This window comes from Hordeum vulgare, chromosome 6H, assembly GCF_904849725.1.
Source record: "Hordeum vulgare subsp. vulgare chromosome 6H, MorexV3_pseudomolecules_assembly, whole genome shotgun sequence".
NCBI lineage: Eukaryota > Viridiplantae > Streptophyta > Magnoliopsida > Poales > Poaceae > Hordeum > Hordeum vulgare.
Genome location: NC_058523.1, coordinates 388,841,847 through 388,863,504, shown reverse-complemented (window position 1 = coordinate 388,863,504; position 21,658 = coordinate 388,841,847). Strand labels below are relative to the sequence as shown.

The following is a 21,658-nucleotide window of genomic DNA, read 5'->3' as shown; positions in this document are numbered from 1 at the left end:
GTCTTCCCTCTCACACCCTACGACCGACGCGGACGGAAGAGGGGCTCGGGGGCTATTGTCGGTTAAATGGTATCCGGGGTACCTCAAGACAACGGGCCTAGGGCTTAACAAAAACTTTTAGGCGAATAAGCCATGCTACAAGCTCCCCCACATTCCAGATAAAAGGTTGACAAGGTGTCAATCCTTTGGACCCTAGGGACTTTACCTCAAGACGCCTCACGTGACCGCTCGAAAGGAGACCCATCCTATGGCTAACCCGTGTAAGGTGGGAAGGAGCCCAGGAATCGGTGGCATTGGATTCGTTCCATTCCCCCCTCAGGCTAGCCATAGTGGTGGTATCTTAGCTAGTAACATATACTCGGGAATAGAAAACATGCTGATGTGGCAGAGAATTAAAGAAGAAAGAGAAGGTTAGAGTAACATAGGTAGATACCGTATCATGTTAAATGCTATGCTACTTTGTGTCATGGATGACAATAAATGAAATCATATATGATACTAGTTTATGATACTATGCACTATGAAGCTAGTATCATACAATAGTATCATATGCATGATACTACTATATGTTACTCCCCACTATGACCAGCCTCATAGGAACCCGTTTAGGAATCTTGGATGGGATACGTCGAGCCCATCATAGGCGAATGGGCTCCGACAAGGGACGCTGCTCACTAAGGTCGTCAATAGTGCCCTCTGAGGATTGACCTACCCCGCATTTATGCTACATGAGCAGTTACCAAAGGCTACCGACTTTGTGCGAGTGAGCATATAACCGATTATCCATCGAGCAATCTGTTGCCGTGTCAACCATCATTTCTGCGCAAGTGCGCATGCTACGAGCGGCGTGTCCTACTTGTACATGTTTTATCATTTTCCTTTGTTTATACTGGACTAGTGGGAATCCCCCGACACCAGACAAAGGACCCCCGAGATAGTATAAATAGAGGGTAGCTACCTCAAGAGGAAGGGGGACTTTTGGACGACCATGAAGACATTTGTAGCTCCGCACACAAGATATACAAACCAAAGCAGGAGTAGGGCATTACACATCCACGTTGGCCTGAACATGGGTAGCTCTGATGTGCTCCTACATTTCCTCTTTGTGTCTCCAACCAGCGATGACTTAGAAACAAGAACGCGTTCGGTCCCTGGTCGAACTCTCAAAAAGGGTTGTAGTCGAAAACCAATGTTAGGTTCTTAGACACCCACAAGTACCGTTCCTCCTTTTTGGTATTTTATCTTATAAAAACTAAATTCAAAGTGGATTGTTGACATACTCCCGGTTATTGCAAGAAAATATTTAGGAAACCAAAATAAGAAATGATTAAGGAAGTGATCATTTCATGTAGAAAATATGTTATCCATGTGCATCTTCTCGCATCCAAATACATTATTTATTTGTATTAATGTATGGTTAAAAAATAATCCTAACAGAATCTGGGAGTAGTGATGGTCCACACAGTATGTAGTTGTTCCTTTTGAGAGATACAAAATATCTAGTCAAAGTTGGTTGGATTATGAGATGTAGAACCATAGCTCGATACATGATAACCACATTTAACATGATTGAATTGAGTGTCTCTATTATGGACCTACGGTTGTTCAGGAGAAACATGGATCTATCGTTAGAATTCAACATCAGTTTTCACAAGTGCGACCAACTCTGAACTCTACACCTAGGTGATTTACCTCGCAATCAAAATGAATTTCCACCATGTAACCTTGAGTTAGACTTTTCATCCACGACCATCGCATACCCCCATCACAATATTAAACCTTTTTTTCCTAGGCCTAAGCATGCTCAAACTTACTAGCATTTTGTTCGAATGTGATCCCTATTTTAATAGTGATTACAAATATATCTACACGGATATAGTATATTACATGTATATAAATAGTTCATATTTTTAACCTCCTTTTCTAAAAATTAAAAGTAAAAATGTCATACTAATGATAAATGATAGACATCATATTCATACATGTTTCTATGTGTTTTTAATGTCTCCTAATATAACATATATAGTTTTAGTATTAATTAGATGTTTAAAATAGAAAACTTTTACTAAAAAATTATGGTTACTTAAATTACTATAATGGTTTCATTAATTTGAAGCTTATACATTTTCAAGGTGCTTCATTTGTCAGCGTAGTTAGATTACATATGTTGTAAATTTGGTTAATTATGTTTTTGTCAGGTTCCTTAGCATCCTAAGCAAATCTTTGATACCGCAAAAATCATCATCGCTAATCATAAACTGCTTAGAGACCCTATTGCATGAGCTAACTGATTAGAGTTACTCCAGTAATCTAAAGACAAATCTAGTGACACTAGTTATGCACATGACTGCGAGAGGAGTTGTCTGGGATTATTACCTCGCTAATATACATAGTTTACGTAGACCATCATGCATGAGTTTGTGTTGTATGAGCCTCTTTGTAGTAGTGCTCACATAAAAGATTGCTGCTATATCAGATTACACAATATATTATGGCTCGTGATTTTTTGCATAAAATTCAATTTGCAAAGGGAACAGTAGGTTATTTCTTACTGAATATGATTGATGAGAATCTTTGTAATAGTCCTCACACAATAGATTGTTGATATTTCATATTAAGAACATATGTTGTTGCTATATCATGTGAAAAATATGACTCACGAATTCAATACATGGAATGGAATTTGTGAAGAGATTATACATAAACTTAATTTTGCAACAAGAATACTAGATTGCTTGCGCATTTGAATGGGCCACTTTGCTAGTTTAATTTTAATAAAGCTAGCTGTGATGACCTTTTCTAAAAAAAGAAAGGTAAAAGATAGGTTGAAAGTGAATATATCTCCTCGTATGTATTGACAATCACAAGGAAGCCCACTAAAAAAGACAGTCACAAGTAAATTACAGAGTCTGTGTACCACTTGCCACACAACTCTTTAACTTGAGCCGCACACTCCACATTTATACAATATGTTAAGAGTCACAGTTGCATGTATTCTAACATGACCGGCCAGATTAATCACACACAACAGCACGAAAGCACAACCATATATGTTGTACACTACCACACAAGCAACTAAATACTGAAAATATGTCCTTCCATCGAATCCATCGTGCACTGCAGAACATAATACATCTATGGCATGCAAGACAGTACTTAGAATGCTACTAGGAATGACATGCAGGTTGTACACTTGTACTAGTAAAAGGAACGCGGGGCAATTTTGACCACTGAGTGAATTTTACTTGAGGAGCCGTGTACGGTTACTATTAACTGTTTGGAAGACAGCAAAACGGTCAACATTGTTGCACAACGTGGAACCAAATTTTCGTGTATATAAACGTGCAATGCTCTATCCACCAGGAGTGGACAATCGAAACGCATCAGAGAGTAAGCGTGCATCCACACAAATTAACAAGTGATCGAGTGATCATGGCGTGGAGGGAGGGCGACTTGGACCTGGTGCTGATCCCGCTGGGGCTATTCGCCCTCATCGCCTACCACATGTGGCTCTGGCACGCCACCCGGCGCTGCCCGCTCGGCTCCACCATCGGAGTAAACGCCGCCGCCCGCCGCATCTGGGTGTTTGGCATGATGACGGACAATGACAAGAAGGCGGTGCTGGTGGTGCAGTCCATCCGGAACGTGCTCATGGGCTCCACGCTAGTAGCCACAACGTCCGTCCTCTTCAGCACCGGCGTGGCCGCTGTGCTGAGCAGCACCTACGCCATCAAGCAGCCCATCAACGACGCCACCTTCGGCGCGCACGGCGAGTACGTGACGGCGCTCAAGTTCGTGGCCCTCCTCACCGCCTTCCTCCTCTCCTTCCTCTGCCACACCCTCGCCATCTGCTCCCTCAACCAGGCCACCTTCCTCGTCAACGCCCTCTCCCAGCTCTTCGTCCTCCCCTCCGACGGTAGCGCTTTTGACAGCCAGCACCCGCCGGTGACCAAGGACTACATCGTCAAGGTGCTGGACAGAGGATTCATGCTCAACTTCATGGGGAACAGGTTCTTCTACGGCGGCATTCCCCTCGTGCTCTGGATCTTTGGGCCGGTGCTGGCGTGCCTGTCCTCAATGCTCATCATCCCGATATTGTACAACATGGACATGGTGTACATCGAGAAACCAAAAGGCTCCAAGGTCAATGGCAACGTAGAGATGCTCACTCGTGACAGTGATGACGGCGTGCAAGTTTGATCTTAATACTTGTTTTGACTATTAAAATTGTTCATTATTAGTTTGTTTTGTTAATACTTTCTCCGTCACAATTGAAAAGGTGCGGGTAAATTTACGTGTATTTTCATAATAGGACAAGGTTTAGAACACATTGCATTTATTTCTAGTAACTAATTAATACTCTGATGTATTATTCATATCTACACGTATAGTATGAATATTACTTTTAAACCCATCTCATAGTCAATAAATAATCATCTAAGTTTCAGAGAATTTCCAAACACGTCTTCTAAACCGTGATGAAGGGAATACTTGTTTTGACTATTACTCCCTCCTTTCCGCTAGGCATCTCCAATAGTTTGTATGTAGTCTTGTTGGTAAAATTATCCATGTCATCAACCAACAAGGGATCATACAACTACTTCAATGGTTGCATCTAAATTATTCAATAGGAGAAGAGGGAATAAATGCAATTGCTCTCTATGTAAACTTAGAGCTTGTGCAAGAGTTGTTGGTTAATCTACATACAACTTTCCTCTCTCTTCTCATTTATTTATTGCCACATCATCATATATCCTAGGTGACAAAGTTTACCAACAACTATCTTAAAATCATTGGAGATGCCTTTATAGGGCTTAAATCTGAAATCTCATCAACCAAGGTGAATTGTGAGTGGATGACACTAGTTTTAACTAGCCAATGAAATATTTCTCACATATTCAATTTCTGAGGCAATAAATGTAGCATCCTCCTTTTCATTGGACTTGCATGATGGATGTAGAGATGCATGCATAGCCAGTAATTTCCTTTCTCTAACCTCTATGAATTAAATATGATGTGAGACTTAAAACACTTTAACTCAATTAGACTCGAAATGAGCCTAATATAATGAAAATCTTTTTTTTTTAAATGAGCCCTATAAATCGAAAAGGGGGGAGTAGTTCTTTTCATTACTATTTTTTTTTTTTAATAACACAAGACATGGACCAACAAGGACTAGCATTTCTCCTATTGTGATCTGAAATTCAAAAATGAAAAAAAAGAGTCTAAAATAGATCCTGAATTAGAAAAAGTCTGAATTAAACCCTAACCTTAAAATCCTGAAACTGATACGATGTACTGTACTTTCTAAAACCAGTCAATCTTGACCTTTTTTGCTCATAGCTTGTTTGGCACCGGGTTGCGTACGTGGCATGGGATCAAGGGCAATGTGATCGCTAGATAGACTGTGGGCCCGCTGTGTCGTTCCTTCATCTTTTTTACCTAGTAGCACGCCGAAGCCCGTCGGCTGCAAGGCGTATGCTCGGACGCTGTTCATGTCGAACAGCGCCAAAATAGTACAGGTACGTTGCGCGCCAGAATAAGTCCATGTGTTTTTACGTGTTTTACCTACTTACTTAGTAACACATCAAGCCGGAATCGATCGACCTGCTTAGGTAGCCAGCTTCGCAGCATGTACGTTCAGAGAAAGGTGAGCTAATTAGGTGACCAACTATGACAGTTCATGGCTTCATGCATGCATGGTCCGCCTCTTCGCGGGAGAGCTCCCCACCAGCAGCATTGTATGACAATAGAATTGCACGATGTATTGATAGATGCAATCACACGGTATATATAATATAGAAGATGGACCACAATCTCAACAATACAAAAACTAGAAGGTGGGTCAAATACACAATATGCACACAAAATATATACTCAACACCCCTCCCCCCCCCCCCCCCACACACACACAACCGCGTTGTCGAAACGACACCATTGTTGACGCAAAGGCTGGAGCGGAACTCTTCGAAGGACGCCGTGGGCAAGCTTTTGGTCATGGTATCTGCAAATTGTTGGGACGTAAGAACGTGTAAGTCACGAACATGGCCAAGGGCCACCTGATCCCGAACAAAATGAATATGAAGCTCAATGTGCTTGGTGCGTCGATGATGGACCGGGTTGACGGAGAGGTAGATTGCCAAGACATTGTCGTAGTAGACCATCATCGCCTTGTTGGCCGGGGACGATACCTTGAGAAGAACCTGACGAAGCCAGGAGCACTCGGCGACGACATTCACCACGACGCGATTCTCAGCCTCAGCGCTGGACCGGGAGACCGTAGGATCCCGCTTGGCCGACCACGAGATGAGTGATGGACCAAGGAAAACACAGTAACCCGAAGTGGATCGCCGTGTGTTCGGACAACCGGCCCAGACAGCGTCGGTGTAGGCGGTGAGGTCAGTGAAGGCGTGCAACGTGAGGCCCAGATCCACAGAGCCACGGATGTAGCGGAGGATCCACTTGATAGAGGCGCAATGAACATTCCGAGGAGCATGGATATGAAGACATACCTGTTGGACGTCATACTGGATCTCTGGTCGAGTAAGGGTGACGTACTGAGGGAGAGGCATGAGCTAAAATACTTTTCATACTTGGATCATATGAACTTATGACTCGATCTCTATAAAGCATCCACAACTACTAGAAATCATTAAGGTAAACCCAACCATAGCATTAAACATCAAGTCCCCTTTACTCCCATACGTAAACAACCCCCTTACTCGGGTGTAAGCTTCTCTCACTCTAGCCACCCACTATAAGCGAACCATAAATATATTGCAACACCCTCCAGCGTGAATCCTTCACGTGTGCGCCTCACAGAAGGCACCTTAGGACAACACCAAAGTAAAACATACACTCAAATCAATCAAGATCATCAAGCAACCCAAAGGACAACATAACTCTACTCAAACATCATAGGATGACAACACATCATTGATTAATAATATGTGGCATGAAACACCATGTTCAAGTAGGGGATTACAGCGGGGTGCGGGAGAGTGAACTGCCATAGATAGATGAGGGAAGGTGATGGAGATGGTGATGTTGATGAACATGATTGATGACCCACAAGTGTAAGGTATCTATCGTAGTCCTTTCAATAAGTAAGAGTGTCGATCCAAACGAGGAGCAGAAGGAACTGACAAGTGGTTTTCAGCAAGGTATTCTCTGCAGGCACTGAAAGTATCGGTAACAGATAGTTGTGTGATAAGATTATTCGTGGCAAGTAGCAAGCAACAATAGTAACAAAGGTGCAACAAGATGGCCTAATCCCTTTTGTAGCAAGGGACAAGCCTGGACAAACTCTTATATAAGGTAAAGCGCTCCCGAGGACACATGCGAATTTCTGTCAAGCTAGTTTTCATCATGTTCATATGATTCGCGTTCGCTACTTTGATAGTTTGATATGTGGGTGGACCGGTGCTTGGGTGCTGCCCTTACTTGGACAAACATCCCACTTATGATTAACCCCTCTCGCAAGCATCCGCAACTACGAAATAAGAATTAAGACAAGATCTAACCATAGCATTAAACTAGTGGATCCAAATCAGCCCCTTACGAAGCAACGCATAAACCAGGGTTTAAGCTTCTGTCACTCTAGCAACCCATCATCTACTTATTACTTCTCAATGCCTTCCTCTAGGCCCAAGTAGTGGTGAAGTGTTATGTAGTCGACGTTCACATAACACCACTAGAGGAAAGACACATGACTACTTATAGCAAGACATATCCCATGTCCTCAGGAACAAAAGTGACTACTCACAAAGCATAATTATGTTCATGACCAGAGAGGTATTGAATAGCATTAGAGATCTGAACATATGATCTTCCACCGAGTAATCCAACGAGCATCAACTACAAAGAGTAATTAACACCACTAGCAACCTTACAAGTACCAATCGGAGTCGCGAGACGGAGATTGGTTACAAGAGATGAACTAGGGTTTGGAGAGGAGATGGTGCTGATGAAGATGTTGATGGTGATGAGTCTCCTCCGATGAGAGGGGTGTTGGTGATGACGATGGCGATGATTTCCCCCTCTGGGTGGGAAGTTTCCCCGGCACGACGACCCTGCCGGAGCTCTAGATTGGTTCTGCTCAAGTTCCGCCTCGTGGCGGCGGCAATTCCTCCCGAAAGCCTCCTCTTGATTTTTTCTAGAACGAAACCCTACTTATAGAAAAAATGGGAGCCAGATGGGCAACAGGGGGCCCACAAGCCACCCAGGCGCGGTCAGGGGGTAGGTCGCGCCTGGCAGGCTTGTGGCCTCCTGGTGGCTCCCCTCCAGTACTTCTTCGGCCCCAGTATTTTTTATAAAATCCAAAATAATTGCTCGTTGATTTTCACGGCTTTTGGAGTTGCGCAGAATAGGTATCTCAAACTTGCTCCTTTTTCAGACCAGAATTCCAGCTGCCGGCATTCTCCCTCTTCATGTAAACCTTATAAAATAAGAGAGAAAAGGCATAAGTATGGTACCGTGAAGTGTAATAACAACCCATAAAGCGATAAATATCAACATAAAAGCATGATGCAAAATGGACGTATCAACTCCCCCAAGCTTAGACCTCGCTTGTCCTCAAGCGGAAGTCGGGATCAATAAATATGCCCACATGTTTAGAGATAGAGGTGTTGATAAAAAAATACGTACATGCAGGCATCAAGATCATAATTAGAACAACAATATCGTCATATAATCTCTTATGCTAAAGTGATAATTCCATCACAAAGTAAAGTACGGATGAAGAACCTTATTGAGAATGAACAACCAATAGCCTTTAATCACTGAAGCAATTGCAATTTATCATAACATCAGAAAGAGTTAAATAAGAGATTGTAAAGCAAATCCACATACTCAATCATCCTTTCGTCTTCTACAATTGCTAAAACTCACGTGGTACTCATGAGATAAAAGTTTCAGTTGGACACATAGAAAGATAGGGGCTTATAGTTTCGCCTCCCAACTACTTACCTCAAGGGTAATGTCAACAATAATAATTCATGAATACTTAATTCCAAGTTGACATATGAATATAGATCTTTCCCTAGCACATGAGTTAGCCAAGATAAAGGCGAAATAAGAATTGGTGTCCGTCACCATGACTCTTTTACGGACAAAAAGTAAAGGTACAAGATAGGCCCTTCGCATAGGGAAGCAGAGGTTGTCATGCGCTTTTGAGGTTTGGATGTGTGACCTCTTACGCCACTTTATATTGCCTCCTGTGATAAAGAACTTTATTATGGAGTCTGTCGCTTTTATGTCTTCCTCATCACAGGTTCGTACAAAGCTTATTTTCCACACACTGATAGATCAAACATATTTAGGGAGAAATTTTTTATTGCTTGCACCGATGACAACTTACTTGAGGGATCTTCTTCAATCCATAGGTAGGTATGGTGGACTCTCATGGAAAAACTGGGTTGAAGGTTTATGAATGCACAAGTAGTATCTCTACTTAGTGCGGAAGTTTTGGCTGATATGAGGTGGAAGCAATCGTCATATGCTAAGGGATCTCTAGTCATATAACATTGTTCGGAACCAAGCAAACATAATTCATTATGTTGTCTTCCTTGTCCAACATCTACTTCTAAGCATGTAATAGTTTAATGAGTGTTCACAATCATAGACAGTGTCAAAGATGATATATTTATATGTGAACCTCTCCTTCTTTATTACTTCCTATTAATTGCAACAATGACCAAGGTCTACGTTTGTCCACCCACAACAAGTTTCAATGAACATTCTTTTTATATGTGAAGCCATCACTTCCCATAAGATCATTAGATGATCTTTCATGCTTTTGCTCTTTTATTATTCTTTTCTTTAGATCATGGCATGAGGCAAGGCCCTTAACTAAAACACTCTTTATTATATGACTCACGAGCTCGAATACATTGGGGGTAACACAAAGCAAAACTCAAACCTAGATCATACTAAGAAATTTATTCTACTAGAGAAAGATAAAACCAAAAAGGATCGAGCTAAGAAAAAGGTAAAGGCAAAAGATGTGATGGTGATACGATACCGGGGCAACTCCCCCAAGCTTGGCACAAGCCAAGAGGAGTGCCCATACCCGTGCCTAATTGTCTTCCTTCAAAGGTGATGGTGGTGGAGTTCTTGCAATCTGGGGTTGATTCTCCGTCTTCCAAGGCATAGGTGCTCCATCATGGAAAGATGATCGAGTCTCCGGAATTCTCTAATCTGCAGCCAACCGTATTGATTTAAATCTATACTCATACTCACAGTTTTGGTTCTGCAGGTCATAGATCTTGGCTTGGAGGTGATCAATTCTGTCATAGAGCCTGCAGAGGTGGTTCCCGATGTCATTGGCATCGATCTTGTGCTTGTTTGTGAAGTCCGTGATAATCATGTGGTTGGCGTTGTGTCCGCGTTCCACCATCCCTTGGCTCTTGAAGACTTGCTGCTCCATTCCTTGGAGCCTCGCCTCCATGCTTCCGGTCTTCTTGGGCCCCTCAACATCACGGATGTGCAGCACCCCCTCATGCATCTCGATAGATTGAGGGTGTTGTAGCACTCCCACGAGGTAGGGATTGATGACCTTCTCGAAGAACTTGTCCTTCTGAACTTTTGGGGACTCCATAGCGATCTAAATCTGTCTGCACAGCAGCTCGAAATGAAAACAGATGATATTTGTGTGATACGAGGGTCAGACCTTCCGGGAGAATATATAATGAATTTTTCCCGACCAAAAGGAGTACTCTGCAAGAAAACGGAGTCCGGGAGGCACACGAGCTGCCCACAAGCCACCCAGGCACGGCCAAGGGGGTAGGCCGCGCCTCGCAGGCTTGTCGCCTCCTCGTGTGCTTTCCGGACTACTTTAAATTTTTCTATTTTTCTAAAAATTCCAAAACGGAGAAAAAATGATACTGGAAAAGTTTTGGAGTCGATGTACTTACCGAATCACATACCTCTTCGTTTTTGGAGTCTGAAACAGGCTGATAAATATCCCTTATGTGCTCCTCCGGAGTTATGGTATTAATAATATTGCTTTCAACATTTATGGGAGTACCTTAGATATAATGCTTGATTCTTTGCCCATTTACCACTCTTGGAAAATTACCTTCCGTGTTGTTGATCTTGATGGCACCGGAACGATATACTTCCTCAACAATGTAAGGACCTTCCAATTTAGAGAGAAGCTTGCCTGCAAAAAATCTTAAACGAGAATTATATAGCAAGACATAATCACTTACATTGAACTCACCTTTTTGTATCCTTTTATCATGCCACCTCTTAACCTTTTATTTAAACAACTTGGCATTTTCATATGCCTGAGTTCTCCCTTCATCAAGTGAGCTAATATCAAATAACCTCTTCTCACCACCAAGTTTGAAATCAAAGTTGAGCTCTTTGATTGCCCAATAAGCCTTATGTTCTAGCTCAAGAGGTAAATGACATGCTTTACCGTAAACCGTTTTGTACGGAGACATGCCCATGGGATTCTTATAAGCAGTTCTATGAACCCACAGTGCATCATCAAGCTTCTTAGACCAATTCTTTCTAGACCTATTAACAGTCTTTTGTAGAATTAGTTTAATCTCTCTATTACTTAGCTCTACTTGACCACTGGACTGAGGATGATAGGGAGATGCAATTCTATGGTTGACATCATACTTAGCAAGCGTTTTATGGAAAGCACCATGAATAAAATTTGAACCACCATCAGTCATTAAATATCTAGGGACTCCAAATCTAGGGAAAATAACTTCTTTAAGCATCCTAATAGAGGTGTTGTGATCAGCACTACTAGTTGGGACAGCTTCTACCCACTTAGTAACGTAATCAACAGCAACTAGGATATGAGTATACCCGTTGGACTTTGGAAAAGGTTCCATATAATCAAAACCCCAAACATCAAATGGTTCGATGACAAGTGAATAATTCATAGGCACTTCTTGACGTTTACTGATATTACCTATTCTTTGACATTCATCACAAGACAAGACAAACTTACGTGCACCCATGAAGAGAGTAGGACAATAGAAACCGGATTGCAATACCTTGTGTGCAGTTCTCTCTCCCGCATGGTGGCCTTCATAAGCCTCGGAGTGACACTTCTGTAGGATCTGTCCCTGTTCATGCTCAGGTACACAACGTCTAATAACACCATCTACTCCTTCCTTATAAAGGTGAGGATCATCCCAAAAGTAATGTCTCAAATCAAAGAAGAATTTCTTCTTTTGTTGTTATGTGAAACTAGGTGGTATATATTTGGCAACAATAGAATTTGCATAATCAGCATACCAAGGTGTACTACGTGAAGCATTGATGACATTCAGTTGTTCATCTGGAAAGCTATCATCAATAGGTTGTGGGTCATCAAGAACATTCTCCAACCTAGACAAGTTATCTGCTACGGGGTTCTCAGCACCCTTCCTATCAACAACATGCAAATCAAATTTTTGTAGCAAGAGAACCCATCTGATAAGTCCAGGTTTAGCATCTTTCTTTTCCATGAGATACTTAATAGCAGCATGATCAGTGTGAATAGTAACCTTGGAATCAACAATCTAAGATCTGAACTTTTCACATGCAAACACGACTGCTAAAAATTCATTTTCAGTAGTAGCATAGTTTCTTTGGGCACTTATCTAGAGTTTTACTAGCATAATGAATAACATTCAATTTCTTATCAACTCTTTGTCCTAGAACAACACCAACAGCATAATCACTAGCATCACACACAATTTCAAAAGGTAAGTTCCAATCAGGTGGTTGAACAATAGGTGCAGTTATCAAGGCCTTCTTAAGTATTTCAAAGGCTTCCTCACAATCATCGTCAAAAACAAAAGGAATATCCTTTTGCAAGAGATTGGTAAGAGGCCTAGAAATCTTAGAAAAGTCCTTAATGAACCTTCTATAGAAACCAGCATGACCAAGGAAACTTCTTATACCTTTAATGTCTGTAGGGCATGGCATTTTCTCGATCGCATCCACCTTAGCCTTATCGACTTCAATACCTCTTTCAGAAATTTTATGTCCTAAGACGATGCCTTCATTAACCATAAAGTGGCACTTCTCCCAATTCAAGACAAGGTTGGTATCTTTACATCTCTGCAAAACTCGATCAAGGTTGTTGAGGCAATCATCAAAAGAAGACCCGTAAACAGAGAAGTCATCCATGAAAACCTTAACAATCTTTTCACAAAAGTCAGAGAATATGGCCATCATACATCTTGGAAAGGTAGCAGGTGCATTACACAAGCCAAAAGGCATACGTATGTAAGCAAAGGTACCGAAAGGGCAGGTAAAAGTGGTTTTGTCCTGATCAGATTGTGCAACACGTATTTGGGAGAAACCAGAATAACCATCTAGAAAGCAGAAGTGTGTGTGTGTTTAGACAATCTTTCTATCATTTGGTCAATAAAAGCCAAAGGGTAATGATCTTTCCTGGTGGCTTTATTCAATTTCCTCAAATCAATTACCATCCTATAGCCAGTAATAATCCTCTGTGCGATCAATTCATCTTTATCATTAGGGACAACGGTAATTCCTCCTTTCTTAGGGACGCAATGCACCGGACTTACCCAATCACTATGAGCAACATGATAGATAATACCTGCTTCCAGGAGCTTTAGTATTTCTTTTCTTACTACCTCTTTCATCTTAGGATTTAATCTCTGTTGATGATCGGCAACTGGTTTGGAATCAGGATCGGTTTTAATTTTGTGCTAGCATAGAGTGGGACTAATGCCCTTAAGATCATCAAGAGTATATCCAATAGAAGCACGGTGCTTCCTCAGAGTTTTCAATAATTTCTTTTCTTCATGCTCTGAAAGGCTAGCACTAATAATAACAGGATATATCTCTTGTTCATCGAGATAAGCATACTTAAGGGTATCAGGCAACTGTTTAAGCTCGAACACAGGATCACCCTTTGGTGGGGGTGGATCTCCAAGCAGTTCAACAGGCAAATTATTCTTAAGGATAGGGTGTTGTTCAAAGATAACTCTATATATCTCATTCCTTTCATCCATATGCATATCATTTTCATGCTCAAGCAAGTATTGCTCTAAAGGATCAGTAGGAGGCACGACAATAGAAGCTAGGGCAATAATTTCATCCTTACTAGAAAATTATTTTTCATGAGGTTGTCTACCAAACTTGGAGAAATTGAACTCATGTGACACACCTTCAAAGCCAACAGGGATAGTTTGCTTCTCACAATCAATATGAGCATTGACAGTATTGAGGAAAGGTCTGCCAAATATGATGGGACAAAAGCTATCTTGTGTGGTAGCAAGAACGAGAAAATCAGCAGGATACTTAGTTTTACCACACAAGACTTCAACATCTCTAACAATTCCCAAAGGGCAGATAGTATCTCTATTGGCAAGCTAAATAGTGACATCAACAGGTTCCATCTCGACATGTGCAATCTCGTCTTTAATTTCATCATATAAAGATTGAGGTATTGCACTAACACTAGCACCCACGTCACATAAACCATGATAACAATGTAATCCTATCTTAACAGAAACAACAGGCGTGCCAACAATAGGCCTATGTTTGTCTCTAGCATGAGGTTTAGCAATTCTAGCAGCATCTTCACAGAAGTGAATATCATGGCCATCAACATTGTCGGACAGGAGATCTTTGATAATAGCAATGCTAGGTTCAACTTTAATTTGCTCACGGGGTGTAGGTGTTCTAATGTAGCCCCTACGTATCACAGTTGAAGCTTTAGAATGATCCTTTATTCTAAGAGGGAAAGGTGGTTTCTCAATGTAAGCACTAGGAACAATAGGATCATTATAAGCAATGACTTTCTCTTCAACTAGATTGGGTTTAACCACATTGACTTCTAAGGGAGGATGATATTTAAACCACTTCTCTTTAGGGAGATTAATATGAGCAGCAAATGATTCACATAATGAAGCTACTATCTCAGAGTCAAGTCCATGTTTAGCGCTAAAATCACAAAAAGTATTTCTTTCAACAAAGGATTTAAGCAATCGAACTTAAGATTCATACCTGACTCCTTACCTTCATCAAACTCCCAATCTTCAGAGTTGCATTTAATTCTTTCCAATAAATTCCATTTGAAGTCAATATCTCTCTTCATAAAAGAACCTCTACAAGAAGTGTCAAGCATGGTGCGATTATCATGAGAAAGCCGAGCATAAAAGTTCTGAATAATAATTTCTCTTGAGAGCTCATGGTTGGGGCATGAATATAACATTGACTTAAGCCTCCCCCAAGCTTGAGCGATACTTTCTCTATCACGAGGCCAAAAATTATAGATATAATTCCGATCACGATGTACCAAATGCATAGGATAAAACTTTTGATGAAATTCCAATTTCAATCGGTTGTAGTTCCATGATCCAGTATCATCACATAGCCTATACCATGTCAATGATTTATCCCTCAAAGATAAGGGAAAGACCTTCTTCTTGACCTCATCCTCTGGCAAACCTGCAAGTTTAAATAAACCACAAACTTCATCTACATAGATTAGATGCAAGTTGGGATGTGATGTTCCATCTCCTCTAAAAGGATTAGCCAACAGTTTCTCTAGCATACCCGAAGGAATTTCATAGAAAATATTTTCAGTGGGTGTAGCAGGTTGAGGAGCAACTCCTTGTGCTTCCGTTCGAGGTGAAGATACCCCGAACAAGCTCCTCAAAGGATTAGTTTCCATAGTGACAAGTGAAAATAAATTTCAGCACACTATATAAATGTTTCCTTACCAAATTCCACTTACCAAAGGCACTTCACTCCCCGGCAACGGCGCCAGAAAAGAGTCTTGATGACCCACAAGTGTAGGGGATCTATCGTGGTCCTATCGATTAGTAAGAGTATCGAACCCAACGAGGAGCAGAAGGAACTAACAAGTGGTTTTCAGCAAGGTATTCTCTGCAGGCACTGAAATTATCGGTAACAGATAGTTGTGTGATAAGATGATACGTGGCAAGTAGCAAGAAAAAATAGTAACAAAGGTGCAGCAAGATGTCTCAATCCCTTTTGTAGCAAGGGCCAAGCCTGGACAAACTCTTATATGAGGTAAAGCGCTCCCAAGGACACATGGAATTTCTGTCAAGCTAGTTTTCATCATGTTCATATGATTCGTGTTCGCTACTTTGATAGTTTGATATGTGGGTGGACCGGTGCTTGGGTGCTGACCTTTCTGGAAATATGCCCTAGAGGCAATAATAAATTAGTTATTATTATATTTCTTTGTTCATGATAATAGTTTATTATCCATGCTATAATTGTATTGATTGGAAACACAATACTTGTGTGGATACATAGACAAAACACTGTCCCTAGTAAGCCTCTAGTTGACTAGCTCGTTGATCAAAGATGGCCAAGGTTTCCTGGCCATAGGCAAGTGTTGTTACTTGATAACGGGATCACATCATTAGGAGAATCATGTGATGGACTAGACCCAAACTAATAGATGTAGCATGTTGATCGTGTCATTTTGTTGCTACTGTTTTCTGCGTGTCAAGTATTTGTTCCTATGACCATGAGATCATATAACTCACTGACACCGGAGGAATACTTTGTGTGTATCAAACGTCGCAACGTAACTGGGTGACTATAAAGATGCTCTACAGGTATCTCCGAAGGTGTTCGTTGAGTTAGTATGGATCGAGACTGGGATTTGTCACTCCGTGTGATAGAGAGGTATCTCGGGCCCACTCGGTAATACAACATCACACACAAGCCTTGCAAGCAATGTGACTTAGTGTAAGTTGCGGGATCTTGTATTACGGAACGAGTAAAGAGACTTGCCGGTAAACGAGATTGAAATAGGTATACGGATACTGACGATCGAATCTCGGGCAAGTAACATACCGAAGGACAAAGGGAATGACATACGGGATTATATGAATCCTTGGCACTGAGGTTCAAACGATAAGATCTTCGTAGAATATGTAGGATCCAATATGGGCATCCAGGTCCCGCTATTGGATATTGACCGAGGAGTCTCTCGGGTCATGTCTACATAGTTCTCGAACCCGCAGGGTCTGCACACTTAAGGTTCGACGTTCTTTTATGCGTATTTGAGTTATATGGTTGGTTACCGAATGTTGTTCGGAGTCCCGGATGAGATCATGGACGTCACGAGGGTTTCCGGAATGGTCCGGAAATGAAGATTGATATATAGGATGACCTCATTTGATTACCGGAAGGTTTTCGGAGTTACCGGGAATGTACCGGGAATGAAGAATGGGTTCCGGGTGTTCACCGGGGGGGGCAACCCACCCCGGGGAAGCCCATAGGCCTTGGGGGTGGCGCAACAGCCCTTAGTGGGCTGGTGGGACAGCCCAAGAAGGCCCTATGCGCCATAGGAAGAAAATCAAAGAGAAAAAAAAGAGGAGGTGGGAAAAGGGGGAAGGACTCCTCCTTCCAAACCTAGTTGGACTCGGTTTGGAAGGGGAGGGTTCCCCCCCTTTGGCTCGGCCGACCCCCTTGGGGATCCTTGGACCTCAAGGCAAGGCTCCCCCTCTTCCCCCTATATATACGGAGGTTTTAGGGCTGATTTGATACAACTTTGCCACGGCAGACCGACCACATATCTCCATGGTTTCACCTCTAGATCGTGTTTGTGCGGAGCTCGGGCGGAGCCCTGCTGAGATAAGATCACCACCAACCTCCGGAGCGCCGTCACGCTGCCGGAGAACTCATCTACCTCTCCGTCTTTCTTGCTGGATCAAGAAGGCCGAGATCATCGTCGAGATGTACATGTGCTGAACGCCGAGGTGCCGTCCGTTCGGCACTAGATCGTGGGACTGATCGCGGGACGGTTCGCGGGGCGGATCGAGGGACGTGAAGACGTTCCACTACATCAACCGCGTTCACTAACGCTTTTTCTGTGCGGTCTACAAGGGTACGTAGATCGAACATCCCCTCTCATAGATGGACATCACCATGATAGGTATTCGTGCGCGTAGGAAAATTTTTGTTTCCCATGCGACGTTCCCCAACAGTGGCATCATGAGCTAGGTTCATGCGTAGATGTCTTCTCGAGTAGAACACAAAAGTTTTTGTGGGCGGTGATGTGCGTATTGCTGCCCTCCTTAGTCTTTTCTTGATTCCGCGGTATTGTTGGATCGAAGCGGCTCGGACCGACATTACTCGTACGCTTACGAGAGACTGGTTTCATCGCTACGAGTAACTCCGTTGCTCAAAGATGACCGGCGAGTGTCGGTTTCTCCAACTTTAGTTGAATCGGATTTGACCGAGGTGGTCCTTGGATGAGGTTAAATAGCAATTCATATATCTCCGTTGTGGTGTTTGCGTAAGTAAGATGCGATTCAAAATGGGAATGGGCCGGGTTGGCCCACTGGGTCACTGACCCGACCCAAAAAATCAAGGCCAATGGGCCAGGTGGGTCGGCCTCAAAACATACATGGTCCAGTAAAGCCGGCACCGTGCAACCCAATGGGTCACACGGGTCGACCCAGCCAGGTAACCCTAGTAGTCGAGCTGCCCCCGAGGCCGATGGACACCCTCGACCACCAGTGCCATCTCCGCCGCCGCCCCTGACCATCTCCGCCGACGCCCTCGACCACCTGTGCCGTAGCCGGACGCTGGACGCCCCCGACCAGTCGACCACCTGTGCCGCCGTCGCCGTCGGACGCCCCCGAGTATCTCTGTTGTCGCCGGCGTTTCGCCTCGAGTATGTCATCCCGGACGCCGTCGACCACGCCATCCCGGTCGCCGTCCTCTCCAACTTGTCGGAGGTAAACTTTCTTGCTGTTGTGCTTTCTAGCAGAAATGTGTTGTTCGCTAGATGGATGTGATTTACAGAGAAGCTAGATGGAGTATCAATCTGTTTCAGTCAATTTGGACCGTATTGATCACATAGGATACTAGTATGATGAGAGATCAGTAAACTAAATTGAGGACAGAAATCAGAGAACTTTGTATACTAATATCATCACAGATTCTCCATTTCTTTCATTGAACCAATTGATAAATCTCATCCAACAGGACTGACAGAAAATAGGCTGAGGAAGCCATTTTGATCCGTAGTAAACCTCAGGTTCTTGTGTAAATTCAATCTATAAGTATACTGGAGTAAACTGAAATGTGGTGAATTGATCCATATTCAGGCTCTCTGTAGGAGTATTTCTCATTCATAAGAAATGAAGCTTCTGAAAGTTTTCAGTTTTCAACAGAGCAAAATGTAAAAGCAAAATGTAACCTCCAGTTTCATTCAGGTATTTGATGTTACAGCAAAATGTAACCTGCAGTTTCATTCAGAAACAGTTTCTACATTTGTGTAAAAGCAAGAGTCACTTTTTGTTTGTGATTGCCTGAAACATTTATGCATATCTGATAAATATTAATTGACTATTATAACAGAACATGTGTAATCACAAAGCTTACGCTGATGAATGCTATATTTCTCTATGATCTTCTTGTACATTGCAGTTTCTTATACATTGCAGAACATCTTCTTGTACATTGCAGTTTCTTCCAGTTTTATGGGTGTTGATCCTTGTAATGATCCTATATTTCTCTATGATCAGAAACATGGAAGAGCAAGAAGGGGACCAGGAGGCATACCGAAGTGGCAGTTCATCGTTGATATCCGGTGCGACAATGAGAAGGGCTCAACCACCTCCAGGGTTGTCTCCTTCTTCGATAAACATTTGCAAAGCTTATCATGGTGAGCATTTTCAACCTTTCTTTTTCTAAGGATGCAACTTAAGAGTTGATAAGTTGTTATCTAACTGCAATGTTAACACTTGTGTCCTTTACTCAGCAGGACGTTCACATGACACTCCTATGGTTGATTTTGAGGAAGATGAGGCCGATGAAGAAGATATTGACTATGAAGAAGAAGAGGAAGGAGAAGAAGATGAGGATGATGAAGAAGATGATGAAGAAGATGAAGAGGGAGGAGTTGATATCATTGACATGGGATCATTTTATGAACCAGGAAGAAAGTTTTTGTCTAAAGTGTGGAAAGAATATGAGCCTATTCGTGTTGATGGCATAGTTGTAGCTGCTGAGTGCAAACATTGTGCAAGGAATATTTGTGCTGAGCGTAAACATGGAACAAGTTCATTGCGCAAACATTTGAAGAGATGCAAGGAAAGGAAGAAGGTTCTTAGAGTTTTTGGGCAGCTGAGTGCTTCTATAGTGAGTCCGGATGGAGTTGCAATGGGGCTTTGGACCTTTAATCAGGCATTAGCACGTCGAGAGCTCAAGAGGATGATCGTGTTGCATGAGTTGGCATTCTCATTGGTGGAGTATGATGGATTCAGAAGATTGGTGGAGTATGATGGAGTTGAAATGGACTGATGCTTGCTTGGTAACTTGTATTTATTTCGTATTATCATGCCTGCTTAGGTAATTATTTGTTGTCTTGTTATAATATCAGTTAGAAAATGTTCTCTGTGTATACCTAGCTAAAAAACTGTGGAACTATTACTGATTTTTGGGTCGGCCCTGGTGTTCCCAATGGGCCAACAAGGCCACATGATTTTCTTAGAATGGGTCGACCCATGGCCCCTAAAATTGGCTTTGAGGCCACGGGGCCAGGTCCAAGGCCAGGTCCGGGCCGGCCCATTCCCATCTTGAGATGCGATCCTACTAGATACCCATGGTCACCACGTAAAACATGCAACAACAATTAGAGGACGTCTAACTTGTTTTTGCAGGGTATGCTTGTGATGTGATATGGCCAACGATGTGATGTGATATATTGGATGTATGAGATGATCATGTTGTAATAGGTAATATCGACTTGCACGTCGATGGTACGGCAACCGGCAGGAGCCATAGGGTTGTCTTTAAACTAACGTTTGTGCTTGCCGATGCGTTTACTATATTGCTAGGACGTAGATTTAGTAGTAATAGCATGAGTAGCACGACAACCCCAATGGCGACACGTTGATGGAGATCATGATGATGGAGATCATGGTGTGACGCCGGTGACAAGAAGATCGTGCCGGTGCTTTGTGATGGAGATCAAGAAGCACATGATGATGGCCATATCATGTCACTTATGAATTGCATGTGATGTTAATCCTTTATGCACCTTATCTTGCTTAGAACGACGGTAGCATTATGAGGTGATCTCTCACTAAAATTTCAAGACGAAATTGTGTTCTCCCCGACTGTGCACCGTTGCGACAGTTCTTCGTTTCGAGACACCACGTGATGATCGGGTGTGATAGACTCAACGTTCACATACAATGGGTGCAAAACAGTTGCACACGCGGAACACTCGGGTTAAGCTTGACGAGCCTAGCATGTGCAGACATGGCCTCGGAACACATGAGACCGAAAGGTCGAGCATGAATCGTATAATTGATATGATTAGCATAGAGATGCTTACCACTGAAACTATTCTCGACTCACGTGATGATCGGACTGGAGATAGTGGATTTGGATCATGTACCACTCAAATGACTAGAGAGATGTACTTTTTGATTGGGAGTTCTTAAGTAATATGATTAATTGAACTAATTGTCATGAACATAGTCTAATGGTCTTTGCGAATTACGATGTAGCTTGCGCTATAGCTCCACTGTTTTATATGTTCCTAGAGAAAATTTAGTTGAAAGTTGATAGTAGCAAACTTTGCAGACCGAGTCTGTAAAACCGAGGATTGTCCTCGTTGCTGCGTAGAAGGCTTATGTCCTTAATGCACCACTCGGTGTGCTGCACCTCG

The 21,658-nt window shown here is 42.4% G+C and overlaps 2 protein-coding genes across 2 annotated transcripts; both read left to right on the top strand.

Moving 5' to 3' along the window:
• The first annotated feature begins 3,432 nt into the window (after positions 1-3,432).
• Positions 3,433-4,200, top strand: LOC123401288. The gene has a single exon (XM_045095062.1). The coding sequence runs from the start codon at positions 3,433-3,435 to the stop codon at positions 4,198-4,200; it is 768 nt and encodes a 255-aa protein (XP_044950997.1).
• Positions 4,201-18,348: 14,148 nt separating this feature from the next.
• Positions 18,349-20,283, top strand: LOC123405513. Its single transcript, XM_045099172.1, has 4 exons — positions 18,349-18,357; positions 18,435-18,713; positions 19,447-19,645; positions 19,745-20,283. The coding sequence occupies exons 1-4, from the start codon at positions 18,349-18,351 to the stop codon at positions 20,281-20,283; spliced, it is 1,026 nt and encodes a 341-aa protein (XP_044955107.1).
• Positions 20,284-21,658: the final 1,375 nt, after the last annotated feature.

What these genes read in the sequence shown, in the direction of transcription:
- LOC123401288 (XM_045095062.1), top strand. Translation starts at nt 3,433, where the DNA reads ATGGCGTGGAGGGAGGGCGACTTGGACCTGGTGCTGATCCCGCTGGGG.
- LOC123405513 (XM_045099172.1), top strand. An exon ending in TCCTCTCCAACTTGTCGGAG is followed by an intron (nt 18,714 to 19,446) that starts GTAAACTTTCTT and finishes TGTACATTGCAG; the next exon opens with TTTCTTCCAGTTTTATGGGT. An exon ending in CATTTGCAAAGCTTATCATG is followed by an intron (nt 19,646 to 19,744) that starts GTGAGCATTTTC and finishes TTTACTCAGCAG; the next exon opens with GACGTTCACATGACACTCCT.